This window comes from Acartia tonsa, chromosome 1, assembly GCF_053477335.1.
Source record: "Acartia tonsa isolate MP-2025a chromosome 1, ASM5347733v1, whole genome shotgun sequence".
NCBI classification, from domain to species: domain Eukaryota; kingdom Metazoa; phylum Arthropoda; class Copepoda; order Calanoida; family Acartiidae; genus Acartia; species Acartia tonsa.
This window is the reverse complement of record NC_137260.1, coordinates 53,637,510-53,656,444: the sequence shown is the minus strand read 5'-3', so window position 1 is coordinate 53,656,444 and position 18,935 is coordinate 53,637,510. Positions and strand designations below refer to the sequence as shown.

The window sequence follows — 18,935 nt, the reverse complement described above, 5'->3', positions numbered from 1 at the left end:
TTATTTAATGAGTAAAAATGAAAAGTAAAATTCTTTTAACTATGCTTAGTTAGGAGATTTATGCTTATGATAAGCTAGCTTCTTTTTTAAAATTCATGAACTTTGTGTAATTGGTGTTTAAATTGTAGATAAACATGCATAATAGAATAGTCAGACATGAGCATGGTAACAAAGTATTTCTCTAAGATATTTTATAACCTCAGTTGTACATTGACAGGAAATGCCATGACATTTGAAAAAAAAGTTAAGATCCGGCTCCTTATACAGCTAGGTACACGAATGAATTATTGTTTATTGTTATAACTGATGTACTGCTATCAAAGAATAATAGTGTAGTCCAATAAAAAACCACGCACTAAATAGTTTTTTACCTAGGAACCATTGTTTCATACTTGAGGTTAAATGCAAATAAATCAAAATTATATAAATTATTTTTTTTAAATCTAAAAAAATTTAAAATTTCTGTGAGCGATTGATTTGGTACAACATGAGTAACCACACAATTATATTTTGTTTTTATAAAATTTGTAGTTAAAATTGCAACATTATATTATTGTTTCATTTATCAGCATATCATTAGTTTATAACATTGCGATAATAAAAACAGTTATTTAAAGTTGTTTAAAATAAAAGCTAAAATGGATATTTGCCGTTCTTGATATCTGTGGGTCAAATAATGGTTGAAACTTTTGTAATCTATGAGAAGTATTTAACTTGCAGATTTTTAGAAAAATATGATTTGCCCCACGTAACCTTTAATAGTAAAACATTATATTTTAGTCTTTTCAAACTCAAGTTCCTGGCACTACATTCAATAAACATCCTTTAGCTCTCACAAAACAGAGAAATCTATCCATGTATCTAACTCCAGAGGTTTTAAAGATTTTATAACTTGCCTGAAATCCTTTTCTTTAATGCTTATGGCTTTCCCGCATTACACTATTATATGCAGACACGGATATACAACCAAGGAAACAATTGTGTCGCCTACAACTTTTCTGACAATCATAATTGATTATTCTTGATGCCAAAATTTGATGTTTGTTTATTTATCGCATTACTTAGGGTTTTAGTCTAGATAATGTCCTATAAACAATCTTTGTTTCTCTGTCTGTCTCTGTATCTGTCTGTAGCTTAAGATCTTGCAAACTGTTGGAACGATATGGCCCAGCGAAGGTCTATGAATATTTTTAGGTATGGTACCCGCTCCCAAAAAAATTGTGTTTAAGAAACTAAAACAATAAATAGTCGACCTGAACCTCACTCCTCCCCTTCCCTCAAGTTACTTCAGAGGTCTCTAAAAGTATAAAATTAATAACATGCTATTATTAGTATCAATAATGAAAATTAAAATATTTTATGAACTGTTATTACTGATAAGCCTAACAGTTGGAGTCAAAATAAGTTTTCAGAAGCTCTATTCCTGACCGTGACAAAGCGCACTTGGCTGGTAGATGAATGCAGAAATCCTTATGGTTCGTGTTCATGCAATCAAATTATAGAGTAGTAGCTAATTATCCTATAACATCTTCCTACCATGCCACTTACTACAAGCCCTTGGTGCATGGGAGGTTTCTATTGTGTTAAAACTTCCCTATCTCTCTTCAACATTTATTAACTAAATTTTATGGCCGTTTTTAAGTAGCAAAGCTTCTCATTAGCGCAGATAATCTGGAATTATTCTAGTGTAGAATAGTCTTTAAATTAGTTTGTATATAATTATGATATACAAATAATTTGTATGTAAATTAAACACTTTTGGATTGCCCCTAGCCCCTTGACACTGTGAACCTTGGGGCCGGGCGTGAGAGATCCACCTATGTTGATTGTAAAATCAGGAAAATCATTTCCAGTATGGCTTCGAAACCGATTCATATACACTGGATTTGAACCGGTAACGGGCCGGATACTGTAAAATCATGTATCGTATCGTATTATGGAAGTGTCCCACGAATGATAAATAAAAATCATAAAATTAATACCAGTTTAAATGGTTTAAGCTTATATATTTTCTTCATTTTACTATCCGCAAAAAGTTGTCATTGATGCAATCCCATAAATAACTATTAGTTTCCATGAAAAAGCCTGAGATATTGAAAATGTCCTATTCATCTGTAAGTACTTTGATTTTTGATTTCAAGTTAAAAGAGAAATAAATCAATTTCTAAATTACCAAAGATTCTATTTATAGCTTGATATTTGTTGGATTTACGTATACAGGAGAATTGATTAAGTTTTCTTCTATTAATTTAATTTAATTTGAATATCATTCATAATATATGTAAGCAGTTGGATCCACCAAGACATTACTGTTTAATACTACAAGGGTGATTTCTCTTGGGAGAGTGGTGATACCCTTCCCCAATATAGTAATAAACATTCCTTGGAACAATGATAAGTTTTACTTTAAAGAAATTGGATATCGGTTCAGAGTTTAGCAATATCATTTCTGGCACATACACACAAATATACATCCTGTTACTTTTATATGTTGATAAGAATATCTTCTGTTGTCCCTTTACAGATCCTAGTTTTACGAAATTATATTGTTAGTTCTTATGCTTATAAATATACCTATTATAAATAAAGATTATAGGAAACCTTTTTAAACTAAGAATCTATGAAATTTTTTTCTACAAGTAAATAACGAAAAAATGTGAAAAATTAACTTCTAACTCTAATATTAGACAGAAATGTGTTGGTGGACCTAACTAAATAATCTGCAACAATATTTGAATAAGGAACAAATAATAATAAAAGTTTTCTGCAGCAAGGCAACTAAATATTTTAGACAATGTCAATATGATTGTGAGTAAACGTGTCTATCTATATAAAAGTAAAAGGAAGTCTATTTGTGTGTATATTTATGTTTGTCCCTGTGTCCGTCTGTACTGATGAATCCCGCTAGCCGCTGAACCGTTATGGTTCTATTTTATAATGTGGCATTTTATAGGACCTTGGAAGGTTTATATCTATTTTGGGGCAGGATACCACCGCTCTCTAAATAGAAATCGCCTTTATAAAAATTACCTCCCTTCCCAAAAAATTAACAGCTAACAGCTATAATTATTTTAGGCAGCTAGACGACAGCTCTGACTATATAAACTTCAACAGCGTAGCAGCTGCTAGCGCCTCTGGACAAATATGTATTGACAAGGTAAGCTCACTTTTCAAAATTTAGTTGGTCTGTTTGTTAGTCAGCAACGAACTAAAAATGCTGTGCTACTCAGAAATCCTGCAATCTCGTTTTTTTTTCTTACTTTAAAACTTTCCTTGTTAATATAAATTATTTTTCCTTGTTAATCCTTCAGAATCATAATAATAGTTTTCTCCTTTTGAATGTTTTATAATATTTCCTGCTTTTGATATGAACGTTTCTAATTAAGTATATCACCAAAGAATTTAGTTATATGGCAAATGGGATTTCATAGTATGATTGATGTATAGGTAGAAACGTATTATTTACAAAAATAGTAACTTACTGAAAATTCATTACTTAACACATTTATAGAAATAGCTTCTCATGTATACATATGTATTGAAATATTTGTTTTTAAGAGCCCAATTTAAAATAGAGCTAAAAGGACAACCAAAAAAATGTAGTAAAAGAGGGATAAAATATTAAATTTTGCATGAAATTATCAATTTTGTATACCAAAATCATCTACAAAAATTAGGGTATAGAATTATTGGATCATTTATGAAAATGGAGTAGTGGGTTTCGTCATATTTTCACAGTAGCTTTTCTCCTATATCTAGCCCTTGCAGGGGGCTCTGACCCTGTGGGGCCACTTTCCTAACCAAGTCGAGTCATCCCTAACATTTACCTAACCTAAAATGACCTTATAAAAGCTACTGTCAAAATACGACGAAACTCGCTGCTTCGTTTTCTTTCCATAATCCAAATTATTAAGTTGGTCGGTGAGGGAGCAGAATATTCATAGAGGCGCAACACATCTAAAAACTAAATGTCTATAATGTTGAGAAAAAAAATATTCACAAAAGTTTCAGGGGTGGAATGCTTTATTGATTGAGTCAGTGAGGGAGCTGAACATTTATAGAAATACCACACATCTTAAAACTAGATATATTGATATTTAGCAAGAAAATGTATGTATTTAAATATTCAACAATTTGAAGTCCATTTAAAAACCTATTAGCAGTTTAAACAATAAATTCGCAGAAAAGAAATTGCAAATAACTTTTTTTTTTGCAAATGATTATACAAAAGTCTATTTGTTTAGTAGGCGCATTTCCTCTAAAGTCGTGCCTAATAAAAACTGACGTCATACAATACAAATGACCAATGATAGGCCAGTATTCATTGTAATTGACAAATGTTAAATTGTCTACTGGCCTATCATTAACCATTTGTATTGCATGACGTCATTTCTATTAGGCACTATAAACTGCTTTAACTAGGATGAGTGTCTGCTTAAGTAGCCAAGCAACCATTGACAAATATCTAATTAATTAAAAATAGAAAATAAAATAGATAATGTACGATGTACGTGAACTAATTATATATTACTTTTGCGACTTAAAAACTAAAAATAAAAACTACTTTAACACAAGATCTCTGAGGCTTTCAGACAGAATACATGCACAAAACCCATAATAATAAGCCATAAGGTTTGCCATTTCAAATATCTTAAATGGTACATTCTTTCGCCAGACTTTGAGGAATTTGCAACCTTCGATTAAATGTGTTGCCAGTTGCCTTTTATTTGTTTTGTAAAGAATTGCGTACATTTTTTGTAAACATATTATTAGTGGCTGCACCCCTAGCCCTTGGAACTTGTATTTTCCCTTGAAACAGCCTAGGAATCACAGTAGAGTGATTACTCATAATTCTATTGGACTCACAAACCCCCCACCTCATTTCATATTAAGATTTTATTGGTTTATATTTAGCCATTGCATTGCAAAGAGCACTAACCCTGCGGGACTCTATTACAAAACCAAAAATTCGATCATGAAACATTTCTTTCAACTTCAAAACTTTAGTTAACTATAAACATGGTTCTAAATAATAGGATAAACTTTTAGGGGTGGTGTAGGGACCAAAAGTCAATATTATAATGTCCGATATTATTATAAACTTTCTTGTAAATTTTAAATCGATCGTATTAGATGTTTTCGAAGGCTTACAGGACCAAACACATTCTTATATACATACAGACGAACATCCTGCCTATTTTATATCAGGATTAGTTGAAACAGGATCAAGAACCCACGTTTTGTTTGTCCATGCGAGGGAGTGTCTAGAGAAACTCTGGAAAAACCTACAAATTTTACAACATAAATGTTCCTAAAAAGGGGTTATTATCATAAATAACAAGTTTGAGTTTTACAAAACACAAAACTTTATATTTAGGCTTCTAAAAAGTATGTTTTAAAAAAGGAAATTAATAGAAACTCCCTATGATTGTTAAACTTAAATAATAGCTAAGAGTAGAAGAATTATTGTTTAATGGTAGCTTTTAAGAATTAACACAATTATTTTTAAAAGTAACTTAATTTTTTACTCTTTTTACAGGCATAAGTATCTTGGGGGGTGGGGCACCCTCAGGTCCCCCCCCCAAAAAAAAAAATTCCCCCTCATTTTTTTTTGATGATGGAGATAATGAAGATGAAGATCCTCAATTTTTCTTTTTTTTTGATGATGCAGATTATGAAGATCCACCACATGTACTACATTTTTTTAGTTACCTCTTGGGGCAAAGCCGCTAGTATAGCTCTAAAATATCTAAATAATAAATCAACTGCTTCAACTATCAAAGAACAGCTTAGCTGCTAGAGTAAGTTATCTACTTTTACTCCGAGTGTCCAAAATTGTAATGTTATCAAGAACTAATTGCATGTATTTATAGGTGTGTCTTTACTTCCGCATATTTTCTCATCTGAAACTTGTTTCATAATTGCAAAAGACTCATTAGTTGATGATTAAGGGGTTGCTTAATGATGAGGGTGAAAGGGTGAGGGACATTTTGTGCTGTTGTAATAGCATGCGGTTGTTCTGATTATTGTATTATTTATTACCTATGCGGAAGTTAATTCACACCGTATTTGTGTGACGGCGGCTAGATAAACCTATCTAAAAAGGGTTTGCTGGGCTATTAAGTTGTAATTTGGGCAAGCACACCTCCCACGCGCAGAGTTGGTATGATATGCATAGCAATATCTTTTAAATCGCCAGTCGAGAGCCAATTTAAAACCCCCCTTTAACACACTTTAGAATTACGTTTACTTCAAAACAATGGGTACTTTTCTTAAACTTTGATTGGTTTGCTCAATAAGTTGAGTGTACAATTGTTTCATCTAATAGTTTTAATCTGCAGAAGGGGTAATTTTGATTTTAATCAATGGGATAGTACATAAATTTTTCATTCATTGTATTATCCCTTAAGATCTTTTTACCAAGTTTTATTTAAAGGGTGTTTTAAAAAACCAATCGCTTCATTTTTTTCAATATAAACCTTACAGTTTTGGTCTAAAAATAATAAAAGAATAATACAATTCATGCCCAATCAATGACAATAATAAAACAATATTGAATTTTAAATCTACTCACCCTTCCAGAGCACCTGAGCTTGAAACCTAGCCCTTGCTGAGAAATTTGCCCTACGCCGAAAGTGCATATTTTATTATAAATTAAGACAAATTTTTCTTTTAAAAAAAAGAACAAACCGTCTTTAGTCCTTGAAATCTTGTAGATAGACCCCATAATGTTTGGAGTTTTTGATGGGGCATGTAAAGACCTTTCTATAGACACCTTAACAAGGTTTCTAACATAATCCTAGCCAATTTGGCATCAAAAAGAAAGACCTGGCGAACATCAAGAACTAGATTTAAACAGAGCTGCCATGCCTCAATGTTGGATGGGTCTGTATTTTTTATCCCAAATTGGCTAGGATTGAGGTAGAAACTTGTTTAAGTTGTCTAAAGAAAGGTTTTTACATGCCCCATCAAAAACTCTAAACATTATGGGGTCTATTTCCAAGATTTGAAGTACTTATAGTGGTTCAAGTTGTGAGCGATTGGTTTTTTTAAAACACCCTTTAGGTAAGTAGGGTGGGAAACATATTGATAAAGAATTGAAAAAAAAGGAGGGGGAGGGTGATAATTAGGTCCACTAGTTAGTAAGAAGGATTTTACCATAGGCTTTATGAATCGGGATTGTAAATGTATACAATATGCCTAATTTGGTAGATTTTTTAAATTTTCGTTTGTCATTTGGCCCGTTTTTAATCCCTCCAGGCCGTCCACTATCCAGATTCACAATTATTCCTTGTTAAATAAGTTATGAACAAGTAAATAATAAGATAAGCTTGCTGAGCCATTAGAAACAAATAAATTTCTTTTAAGTGAAATTCTGCCCTTGTTGGCTCTTAAATATTTGGTGAATGTCAATAAGACAATTGTTCTATTTTTTTATATATCTATAATAGGGAGGATCAAATTATGGGTTCTAAACAATATTATTGGGATATTGTAACCACAACTAAAGACAGTTTTGTGGGCGAGAACAATATGCATTTACAATAAATACAATCAGAGGGTTTTTGTTTCAGTTTTTTATTCAAAACCAAAATGGAGGGTTTGTTAATTTATCAAATTAACAAAGATTGGATTTAATATAAATAAGCAAAGCTTGCTGAAAAAAATGCTAAAGCGCAAAAAAAAATTCATCAAAGTACAATTTGTACAATCCAATAAGTATTAGAGATAACCTTACAAAATCTATTAGACTAGCCTTGACGTTATGATTTCTTAAGTCTACCATATTCCTTTATATCTATGTAAGGCTAATGTAACCCTAACTAATTGGCGAGCATGAAAATTTCAATAGGATTTGGTCCACTGTTATTTTTTTTCTGGCGGAAAGATGGCATTAAATATTAAATCTTTGGATGAAGAATCCTTTGCTTGTAAATCCAATGGACTACCCAGCTAAATCTGTAATGACTTGCAGATTATCCAGGGATGGAGGAAACACTGGACTTTAAATTACACTGGTACCCTGGTTTCATATAAACATTGTCTAATTCTTTGGCTCTAAATTTTAGGTACTTTAGAGAATAGAGAGGGAAAATTTGTTTATCATGATTGGAAATTTATATCAATTTATTGTCGAATGTCTTATCCCTGAGATTATCTATTTGTTATTATAAAACTTCTTAGAATTTGTTCAAGTTCTTTATTTATTATAGTTTGACTTTTGAAAGCCTTATTGTTTTTACTGCAAAATAAATTAGAAAATGTTTAGGCGTTTTCCTACAGGAATATCAGGAATCTTCTACTTGAAGGAAAATTATTTTGTATCAAACATTAGAGTAAAACACTATAGGGAGAAAGGGTTAAATTACTGTATCTCCCCATCGCAACCACCTTGTGCAACCTTTCTATTGGGTCATTCAAAATCAACCAATAGTGTCGCTTATATTAACACAGCCATGTAGCAGAAAATAATTTAGAAGCAGACGAAAGAGGTCTTCGAAAAAGGAAGGGAGGTAGTTGTCTGTATATACATCTATACTATAGATCTGTTTATCAAACATGAAAGATTTTGTTAATAAATAAGAAGAAGAAACCAAATTGATTTATAAACGTCTGAGACAAACAAATCAAGATTATCTTTGTAGATTTTTCTGAGGACTGACAATGAAATATTGCAGCTAGCATACTCCTTTAGTTATTTCTTGAGATAGCAACACCTGCAAAATGTCGAAAAGTAAGCTTGTGGATTGTGGCAGTGGTCGTACCTTTACAAAGTGGGTGCTAAAGCCTATCTTCCGAGCCCTGGTGAAACATTTGCTTAAAGTTATTTATAATGGAATAACATTTTCCTAGATAACATATCCCATATATAATTTACTTTTAACTTTTATTGTGAAGCTTTTGCAAAATGACAAATATTTCTATTAATTGTCTTATTGATTTTCGAGAAAAAAAATTTTTGCTTATGATTTAAAATCAATTTTCAAAGTTTAGCACTTTTACCCTTTCCTAAGAAGCAGGAAATTTACACATTTTATGTTTATTCTTGTTGTGACATCATTAACCTTGCATTTTCGCCACTCCCATTCTAATTTTTAATTAGAATTACTACTTCAGTTTTACTAAATAAGTTTTCTAGATTTGTACTTTTATATACGTTTTAATTTTAAATGAAAAAAGTACCAATGTCTTAATAATTATAAACAGATACCCCCCCCCCCCCCTCAAAAAAAAGTTTAAATGCTGAAATGTGGTGTAAACATTTTTTACTTTGTTACACCGAACATCCAGTAAACGTTTCATTTAATAATTTTAGGGGGCCATGGAAGTATAAAAAAAAACTGAAAAAGGGTCCAAACTATTTTTTTAGTCCTTTACCTCTATTAAAAGCTAAGGTGTGTGGGGGAACGGGGTCAAAATTTAATTTTTGTCAATTTTAAAAGTTTTATAGGTTGATTGTACAAAAGACAGTTTTAGTTTAAAAGGTGCAGACAAACCGTAGCATTTAATTCAAAATTGGGCCAACGACCTTTAGGTCTGTCTTTGAACTGATTAGATACATGAATAGAGTGCATTGTATTGGATAATTTCATAGAAACTTGGTGTTATTATCATATCCGAACAGTGTTTCATATTTGCAAAATAAATAGTAAATAGTTAAGAGGAGTTGTGAGCAAAGGGAAGGGGAAGTTTGTGTTTTGTACATTCTTTTTACAATGTTTCATCAGTTAAAAAAGTAAACTTATGATATAGGTATAGAAGAATAGGATTTAAAGAGATTCTCATTGTAAAGGAAATGTGTATAGGTGAAATATGACAGTTCTTTTAACAATGAGGCGAAAAAACTCATAATAAACAATGTAGATGTATTATCTTACCCATACTACAGTAATCCATCAATTTATCTTACTATAAAAGGTGTGGTAAACAGTATATTTTGAAATATATGCTTTATATATATGTATATATTATATTTATTTAACCTGAATGACCTATGCTATGCATAATATGTGTTTATGTTTAAAGTTCTTTTAGTAGCGCTTCTACTATACAAATCAGATTTTTTGATGAAATATTTACAGTGCAGGGATGCTATGAAGGTGACCGAACACTAAATTCGACTTTACTGAGTCACCAGGGGAGCGACAGTAGAACAATCTTGGAAGGTGTCTATGGAAAACTATTGGCATAACTAAGAGAAAAATTAAATGGGGTTAGGGTCTATCTCTCACTCAGCTCCCAACAAAAGGGCGAAAGTGACATCGATACGCCTAGTCGCCGGAAGGAAAAAGCAGTTTTTTGAAAGGGGCTATCTGAGATTATTACAGATTCTGATATATACATATATAGACTAATGAAAAATGCAAAAAACGAAATCAAAAGCGTTCCTTCTTGGGAGAAAATCCGGGAAAAAGATTTTAGCTATTTTTAACCTAAAATTCACATTGGCAATCCTGCAAAAAATATACAGACATTTTAAACATGTCATTGCTCAGCACCTAGAAGTGCTAGAAAAATCCTACGCATACCATTGGAAAGCTTATAACATCTATTTTTCATATTGGTATATTACGTTTTTGTACTATATTATATTTTGAGCTATCCTCTGAAGTATACACAAATTTTAAGAATGCAGTTTTTTCTTGAATTTTAAGTTTGATACTTGTTACACAAACCTTAAATCTTATTGCTTAGCGCCTAGAGTTATATAATTATTTTATATAGATACTAGCGGCTTTTTCCCTAGCCTCTAGGGGCTTTGGCCTATGAGGTAATTTAAAAGAAATAATTTATGGGCAGCACCAGGAATTTTTTTTTTTTTTTGGGGGGGGGGAATTTTCATTTTTTTGGGGGTTGGAGGTGTCCCACCCCCCCAAGAAAATAGCTTAAAACCACCACAGGAGCAATAGGTATATACCCTGAAGAGTAGAATCCAATCGGTTCAGTGGTTACCAAGATCTTAAGGGACGGACAGACAGACGGACAGACATCAAGCTACTTTGTATTATAGATATTTGTATATTTTAGGTACTTTGGGTACTTTCAATTTTAGCTTAATTAAAAATTGTCTTTGAAATGTGCATAGTTTGTAGTTTGGGGGGGGGGGGTTATACACTTATAGGCAATGCAATTCAGTATAAAATTTTGCCTTGGATGTTTTTGAGTTTGTTGTCATTAACCTGATACTTTTTGTAAAATCTCTTTTAGGATATAATCTGCCAGCAAATCTTTGAAAATTGAATTTTGGTACTTTCCTTTTAGGGGCTAGTGAGGTAAAACAGCTTTAAAAACACTAATCTATAGTCTGAGCTTAGTTTTAGAGATATCAAGCTGATTTTTTAATGTAAACTTTTATACATAATTAAGCTAAGTAGTCACTGAAGATTTAATTTGGTACTTTCCTCCTTGGAGTAGTTATGAGCCTATTTTTAAAGATGTCAAGAAGATTTTTTTAATTTAAGTTTTTTCCATTTTGGCACTTTCCTTCTTGGGGCTAGTGGGGTAAAACACTCCCTAAAACATTAAAATCATAAGTAAGTACCAGATTTTGCCCTGGCTGTTTGGATGTTTGTTATAGTTATTAAATGATTCTTTTTTAAAATTTTCTTATATGAATAGATCTACCTGTAAAACTTTAAAAATTGAATTTTGGCACTTTCCTTCTAGGGGCTTGTGGGGTAAAAAAGCCTCTAAAACACTAAAATTATAAGCTATGAGATTATTTTTGAAGATATCAAACTAATTTTTTTAATATAAACATATTTTACTAATTGAATTAGTATCTATTACAGATTTCCTTATGGCACTTTCCTTCTTGAGTCTAGTGGGGTGAAACACATCCAAATACCAAAATTATGAGTTCTGAGCTTATTTTCAAAAATATCATGTTGAACTTTGATTAACACAAATTTCACATAATTGAAAAAAATGATATACAGGGTGTGCCACATAAATCCGGACTTTTTCTTATTTTTAAACAAATAAACATAAAATCGTCAATTTTAAAGATTTTATTGAATTTTGAAAAATGGTAAGCAAACTAGGTATATGACAATTAGATTATTCAATAAAATCGACGCCAGCCTCAATCACCGCCTCTACCCGCCCCCTGAACCGCCCGCCGACCCTGGTCACCAAATCCCTGTCCAAGCAGGCGAAGTTCTCCATAATAGGAGCAATGAGAGAGGTCTTTTTGGTATGGGCGCGTCTATTGGTTCATGCTTTAATGGCGCTCCATGCCCAAAAAGCCATTGGATTAAGATTGGGGCTGCTGGGAGGCCACATCTCCTTAAGGAAGTGAGTAACCGCAGGATCCAAATAAACTTATCTTTCAAGCTACCCTTTGACACGGCGGCTCTCATTTAGGCCACAGTTGAGCTAGAACAACGTTTTATACATTTTTAAAAATGGCATGAGGATTAAGATAGGGTTGTCAGCGCAATACATAGTCTAAAACGAGTTTCAAGGTTCCATATGGACCCCTGAAGTAAAGAACCGATAAATTTTCAAGATTTTTGACGTATTAGACATCTTAAAATCTACCACGATTCACTTTGTCGGAGTACTACAGCCAAGTCAGCTGGAATAGAGAGCTCTAATCTTTTCTAGTGTTTTCACTAGGTATCTGATAGTATCTCCAGCAAGTTTCATAATTCTATCTCACCTACAGATGGGCTGAGGTCAGATTTAGTAGGTCCAAGTAAAAAAATCCACGGTAAACTATGCGCGCTTCGAATCTGCCTTGTTGAACATATGCGCGTCCAGCTCGGCGTACACGTCCTCCATCGTCCAAAGATTTTCATGGGCAAAAAGGTCATTACCTAAGCTTTTTATAGTGGGGTCAAATGTCCTGATAGGTCAAGTAGTTTTGGCGCTATGGCCGTTTAAAAAAAGTCCGGATTTATGTGGCGCACCCTGTAGTCCTTATTTTTAGCCCAATATTTTAAAAATAAGCACAGAACTTAAAGTTTTAGTAGTTTTGGGGTCAGTTTTACCCCCATTATCCCCTTGATGGAAAGTGCCAAAACTTAAGACTTTCTGGTATATTTAATCACTAGCGGTTAGGCCCTAGAGGACTCTAGAGGCCCTTGTGGTGAAGGTGACCCCTTTACTTTCAATTGTACTTATTAAAAGAAAAGTTTTTAAAAATGGGAAGAGTTCATTTTTTAGGGTGATTTCCCTTGGGAGGGTGATTGTACCCTCCCCCAAAATAGTTAGAAACCTTCCCAGAACCTATGAGAAGCTACACAGTATAGAAGGACCAAATCTGACCAGCGGTTACAGAGATCCTTTGCAACAGACAAAAATAGCTTACTACTTTATATAATAGGATATAAGAGATTTTACAAAAATAATCAGGTTGATAACTATAACAACAAGCCCAAACATCTAGAGCAAAATTTTGTACTAAATTTATAAAAATTATATAAACTCCCCCCCCCCCCCCCCCCCTTGGATCTTATAACTTAATTATTGGGGGTCTTTCACCCCACTACCACCTAGAAAGAAAGTGTTAAAATGAAATCTTTAGTTGCTACTTAGCTCAATTATGTGAAAAAGTTTACATTAAAAAATCAGCTTGAAATCTCTATAAATAAGCTCAAGGCTTAAATTTTAGTGTTTTGGGGAGTATTTTACCCCACTAGCCCCAAGGAGGAAAGTGCCAAAATGAAATAAAAAGTGGCTACTTGGCTCAATTATGCAAAAAAGTATACCTTAATAAAATCAGCTTGATATCTCTAAAAATAAGCCCAGAACTTAAAGTTCTAGTAGTTTTGGGTGCAGTTTTTTTTTACTGGTATATTTAATCTTATAAGAGATTTTACAAAAAGAATCAGTTTAATAGCTATAACAACAAGCCCAAAAACATCCTAGGCAAAATTTTATACTGAATTTCATTGCCTATAAGTGTATAAATTTTCCCCCTCCTTACTTGGTTCTTACTACAAACTATACACATTTCAAAGACAATTTTTAATTAAGCAAAAATTTTAAGTACCCAATGTACCTAAAATATACAAAGATATCTATATAGAATAATTATATAACTCTAGGTGCTAAGCAATATAATTTTTAAAAGGTTTGTGTAACAAGTATTAAACTTAAAATTCAAGGAAAAAACTGCATTTTCAAAACTTGTGCATATTTCAGAGGATAGCTCAAAAACTAATAATAGTACAAAAACGTAATATACCAATATAAAAAATAGAGGTTATAAGCTTTCCAATGGTATGCATAGCATTTTTCTACCTTTTCTATGTGCTGAGCAATGACATATTTAAAATGTCTGTATATTTTTCGCAGGATTGCCAATGTGAATTTTAGGTTAAAAATAGCTAAAATCTTTTTCCCGGATTTTCTCCCAAGAAGGAACGCTTTTGATTTCGTTTTTTGCATTTTTCATTAGTCTATATATGTATATATCAGAATCTGTAATAATCTCAGATAGCCCCTTTCAAAAAACTGCTTTTTCCTTCCGGCGACTAGTGTACGAGAAAAATCAATCACCCTGAAAGCACCCCACTATACAAGTACAAAGAAAAAAGTTAATTCATAAAACAACTCTAAATTATTTTGTATTACTCTAAATGATTGTATTATCCAACAAAAATCGCATAAGATACGCCAAATTTGTACAGACAGACAAACAAACACCTCCGAAACCACTAAAAAGATCCAGGGATCTGAAGGGATAAGAAAACAGTCGATAAATTAATGTACATCACCATTAATGATAAACAAAACTATAGATTATAATTAGTAGTTAACACGTTTGGACACTAAATCTAATTTACCAACCAAATCATTAAATTTCATTAAAAGTCCCAAAGTTCATAAACCAACGACTGGGAAAACGTTATTATAAAACTTTTGGGACTAGTGTATAAAAAGCCCAATGTCCCCTCACTCCCTGAAAAAAAGATGTAAGTGGATGCGCTTAATAGAAAGTGTACAGTATGAGAGTGTACTTGAATATTTTACTAAATAAAAACCTGAACTTGATAAGCAAAGAGACTTTTGCAAGGACAAATCGTGAAAATATGCAAAAAGTTGCAATAAAGTTAAGAAAATAGAGGACACAAATAGTTATAACTAACCATATTGCATGGCATTATCATTCCATATTTAAAGTTTAATTGATTTGCACATAAAACTATTGTATTTTTTTAAACAAAAAGTATGATTTTTTCCTTTAAATCTATTAAAGCTTGCATCAAAATAAAAATGACTTGCAATCATATTTAAAATTATTTCTCTAAATCCTGTTTACTTTATGATGTTAAATGTACAGAATCAAATAATGCTGCAAGGGTTTATAAAGTTTGGATTCCCTTACTCTGTTTGTCAATATCTGTGTGCCTGTATATCTGTAATGCAGTCGTTGTTTAGATTGTGTGGAGAAATAGAGTATTGCGATGCATGCAAGAGCAATAATTCTTATACACCTTTGCTTCCCTCACTCTGTATATCTGTATCTATCTATTTATCTGTGTGTCTGTCTGTAATGCTTTTCTGTTTAGATTGTGATGGAAGAAGAAACAGAGTATGAAGATGCATGCAAGTGCAATAATTCTTATTCATCTTTGCTTCCCTCATTCTATATATCTGTATCCATATATCTTTCTGTTTGTCTGTCTGTAATGCACCGTTGTTCAGATTGTGATGGAAGAAGAAACAGAGTATGAAGATACATGCAAGTGCAATCATTTTTATACATCTTTACTTTCCTCACTCTGTATATCTGTATCCATATATTTATCTGTATGTCTGTCTGTAATGCATTGTTGTTTAGATTGTATGTTAAGAAGAAACAAAGTATGAAGATACATGCAAGTGCAATCATTTTTATACACCTTTGCTTCCCTCACTCTGTATATCTGTATCCATATATAATTCTGTATGGCTGTCTGTAATGCACTGTTGTTTAGATTGTGATGGAAGAAGAAACAAAGTATGAAGATACATGCAAGTGCAATCATTTTTATACACCTTTGCTTCCCTCACTCTGTATATCTGTATCCATATATAATTCTGTATGGCTGTCTGTAATGCACTGTTGTTTAGATTGTGATGGAAGAAGAGACAGAGTATGATGATGTATACGAGTGCAACCATTCTTACAACAGGTTAGAAATATTTCTATGATATGTAGGGGGGGGGGGGGGGTGGATTATATAAGTCTCGTAACTCATATATAATTGATTTTTAGAAGGACCAAAGAGATATCAGGGACTTGGGAATGTGATTCAGACAAACAATTCTAAGTTAACTTTTCCACTCATCCTTCTTTCCTTATTTCTCCCCTTCAGCTACATCAAAAAACAAGTTTTATGCCAACTCTACGCCAACAAAATATTCAATTTTCGGCAATTGACCCCTGAGAGAGACAAAAATTTTAAAACACGTCTTTCACACAAAATTAAAATGCCGAATTATTGACTGCTGAAAATTGTTAGATTTCGTCAAGTTCTTATAAATCTTATCTTTATAAAAATTTTATTTTCCCTATTAAAGAAAAGCATTTTTAAAAATTCGTAGAATCCTAATTGAGCGTTAAAATTCTAAAGATTTATTGAAATAGAATATTACAATTATATCAAAATATTTGAAGTATACAAATTTTGCAATTTAAGGAATGAAGAAATTCTAAAATATTTACAACAGCCATGTCCAATTTTTGGAGTATGCCAGAAATACGATGAATATTTGGTCGCGGCTGCCAGTGGTTAAACGCAAAGTCCACGATTACATATCGTTATTTCCTTAGCTGATTAGACTGTACAGCAAAGATTGAGTAATGAAAAGAATTTTGTGATGTGCATTATGGCTTAAAGGCCGTTTGGCTTCTAGCAGCCTTTAAAGTTTTTTTTTAAAAAGGTCCTACTTTTTATTCCGACCTGATCCAATTTTTCAAAGATTTATTTTTGTGGCATGTATGAAATTGAAAATTTAAACATAAGCTGAGATATTAAAAATCTGATATATACGTTTTTCGGACAATTTCCCTCAAATTCCCTTATCGAGCACTGAAACCCCTGTAAGAGGGCAGTGTTGTCAGGTCAGGTTATGTTTTATTGGTTACATGGACAATGACATGGTAGCACAAACTTTCTTTCATAACTCATTTTTTATCGGTTAATTTTTATAATTTCATTAGGTATAATTTGCTAAAAATGTTAAATTATGCGATGTTTTGACACTAAAAGTCAAAATTTATTCCAATAATAATATAATTGTTTATTTGTCTTTGTTCATTTCTATTTTTCTAAAAACTTTTGTTTGTTGGTTATTGCAAAACTTACATTTTGTCCTCAATTGAAAGATTTAAAAGATTAAATTGAAGGACGCTTGAAAAAGTTTTATATTTTTGAGTACTGCCTTTTTTAGTAGCACAGCTAATCTATAACTAAGGTTTTTTCATAAGGACGCTAAAACGTTCGTCACAATATAGTCTATGCAGCTTCCAATTTAAAGGTCTACAGTTTCGACACATTCTTTCCCTACGAATACAGTTATTATCCAGTTACTCTCTTGAATTAAAGCATATTATATTTCAGACTAGCGGATACGCCCCCTAGAGGCCTCTAGGAGCAATTGAGGGGGTGAGGAGTCGCCCCCCTCTCCCGTTCAATTTCGTTTTAAGAAAAAGATTTCTCTTGGGAGGGTATTGGTACCTATGAGAAGCTACATTGCAAAGGAGAAAAATGTCAATTCGACGGTTAGCGAGATCGTTCGGTACACACACATATAGACACACAGACACCCTGTTACATTAATATAAGGATTATTATTTAAACATGTTATTGCTTCGCTACCTCGAGACACAATTGTGCCTGTTTAGTCTCTGTCTGTCTGTCTGTCAGTACGGTTGATTGTTCCGCCGTGCTTACTAGTTCCATGCACACAAGGACTTTCAACATGGTTCTAATGGATAGGCAATCTGAAGAAAATAATTGTGTACAAAAATTTTCATTTATTTTTATAAATGCTGAACTTATATTTTTCTATTAGGATAAAGTAATAAGTTTGGTATGTCGAATATTAACAGATCAAGAATTTTCCAGAATGTTTACTATTTAAATAAATGTAAAAATTACCTGGCAGCAAATTATTCATCTAGTGCCATTTCCCCTAGATTCCTGACTGCTCCTCCGGGTGAGAAAATGAGTTGCAACTTTTCTTTTTCATGAATAAAGACTCATTTTTTATAATGACATCGACATTTGTACATTTTATTTAAATCAAGAAAACCGTTGCGTAAATTTGCTTCGCCGCCGCCGAAAATTTTTTCATTTTCCAATGTTTGGAAATAGGACAAACAAAAGTGACAATCTAATTACATGAATTATTTGTTTTTAACCATTTACTACAAAAAAATAATTGTTTCATGGCTTCTCTATTAATGGAGGACATATTTATAAACCTAATGTTACTAGAGGCGTCTCCTCTTTTTTAGTTTTAGAATAAAAATAAGTGTCAAATTTTTTTAGGGGGAGAATAAGGTTGGGGCTTCCTAAATTGTTATTATGTTGTACTTATTGACTTAACTTTTAGATTCTTTGACTCTTTGGGGGGGGGGGGGGGGAGTGGCAAAGACAATGTCGTATTACAAATCAATGGGATATCTAGAATATTTTCATGTGCAGTTTTCAAATTTCTGTATTTTATGGCTCATTGTTGTGGCGCCTAATTGTCTCTGCTTTATATCAAAATTTTAATTCATTTATGTACAAGGATAATTTTGTCCATGAAATCTGAACAAACTTAAATCATTTTGTATCTAATACCAAAGATAATTAAATGTTTTTGAACAGAAAAAAAAACAAATCTTTACTTTATTAAAGACATGTTTAATTGAATTTAATTACAATTAAATTTAATCTACTCTTAAAGAACCTGATTGTTCTTTTTTAAATTTATGCTCCGGTTTCTTC

General features: G+C 32.2%; 1 protein-coding gene across 2 annotated transcripts in view; it reads left to right on the top strand.

Annotated features, from left to right (window-relative positions):
• The window catches only part of LOC145331599 (uncharacterized), a 68,943-nt gene that overhangs the window by 24,295 nt on the left and 25,713 nt on the right, over positions 1–18,935 (top strand). For both annotated transcript variants that reach the window (XM_080176352.1, XM_080176363.1), the window contains 2 exons: positions 3,076–3,157; positions 16,066–16,127. In XM_080176352.1, the coding sequence (XP_080032478.1) occupies positions 3,076–3,157; positions 16,066–16,127 (144 nt within the window). The remainder of the gene's footprint in view (positions 1–3,075; positions 3,158–16,065; positions 16,128–18,935) is intronic.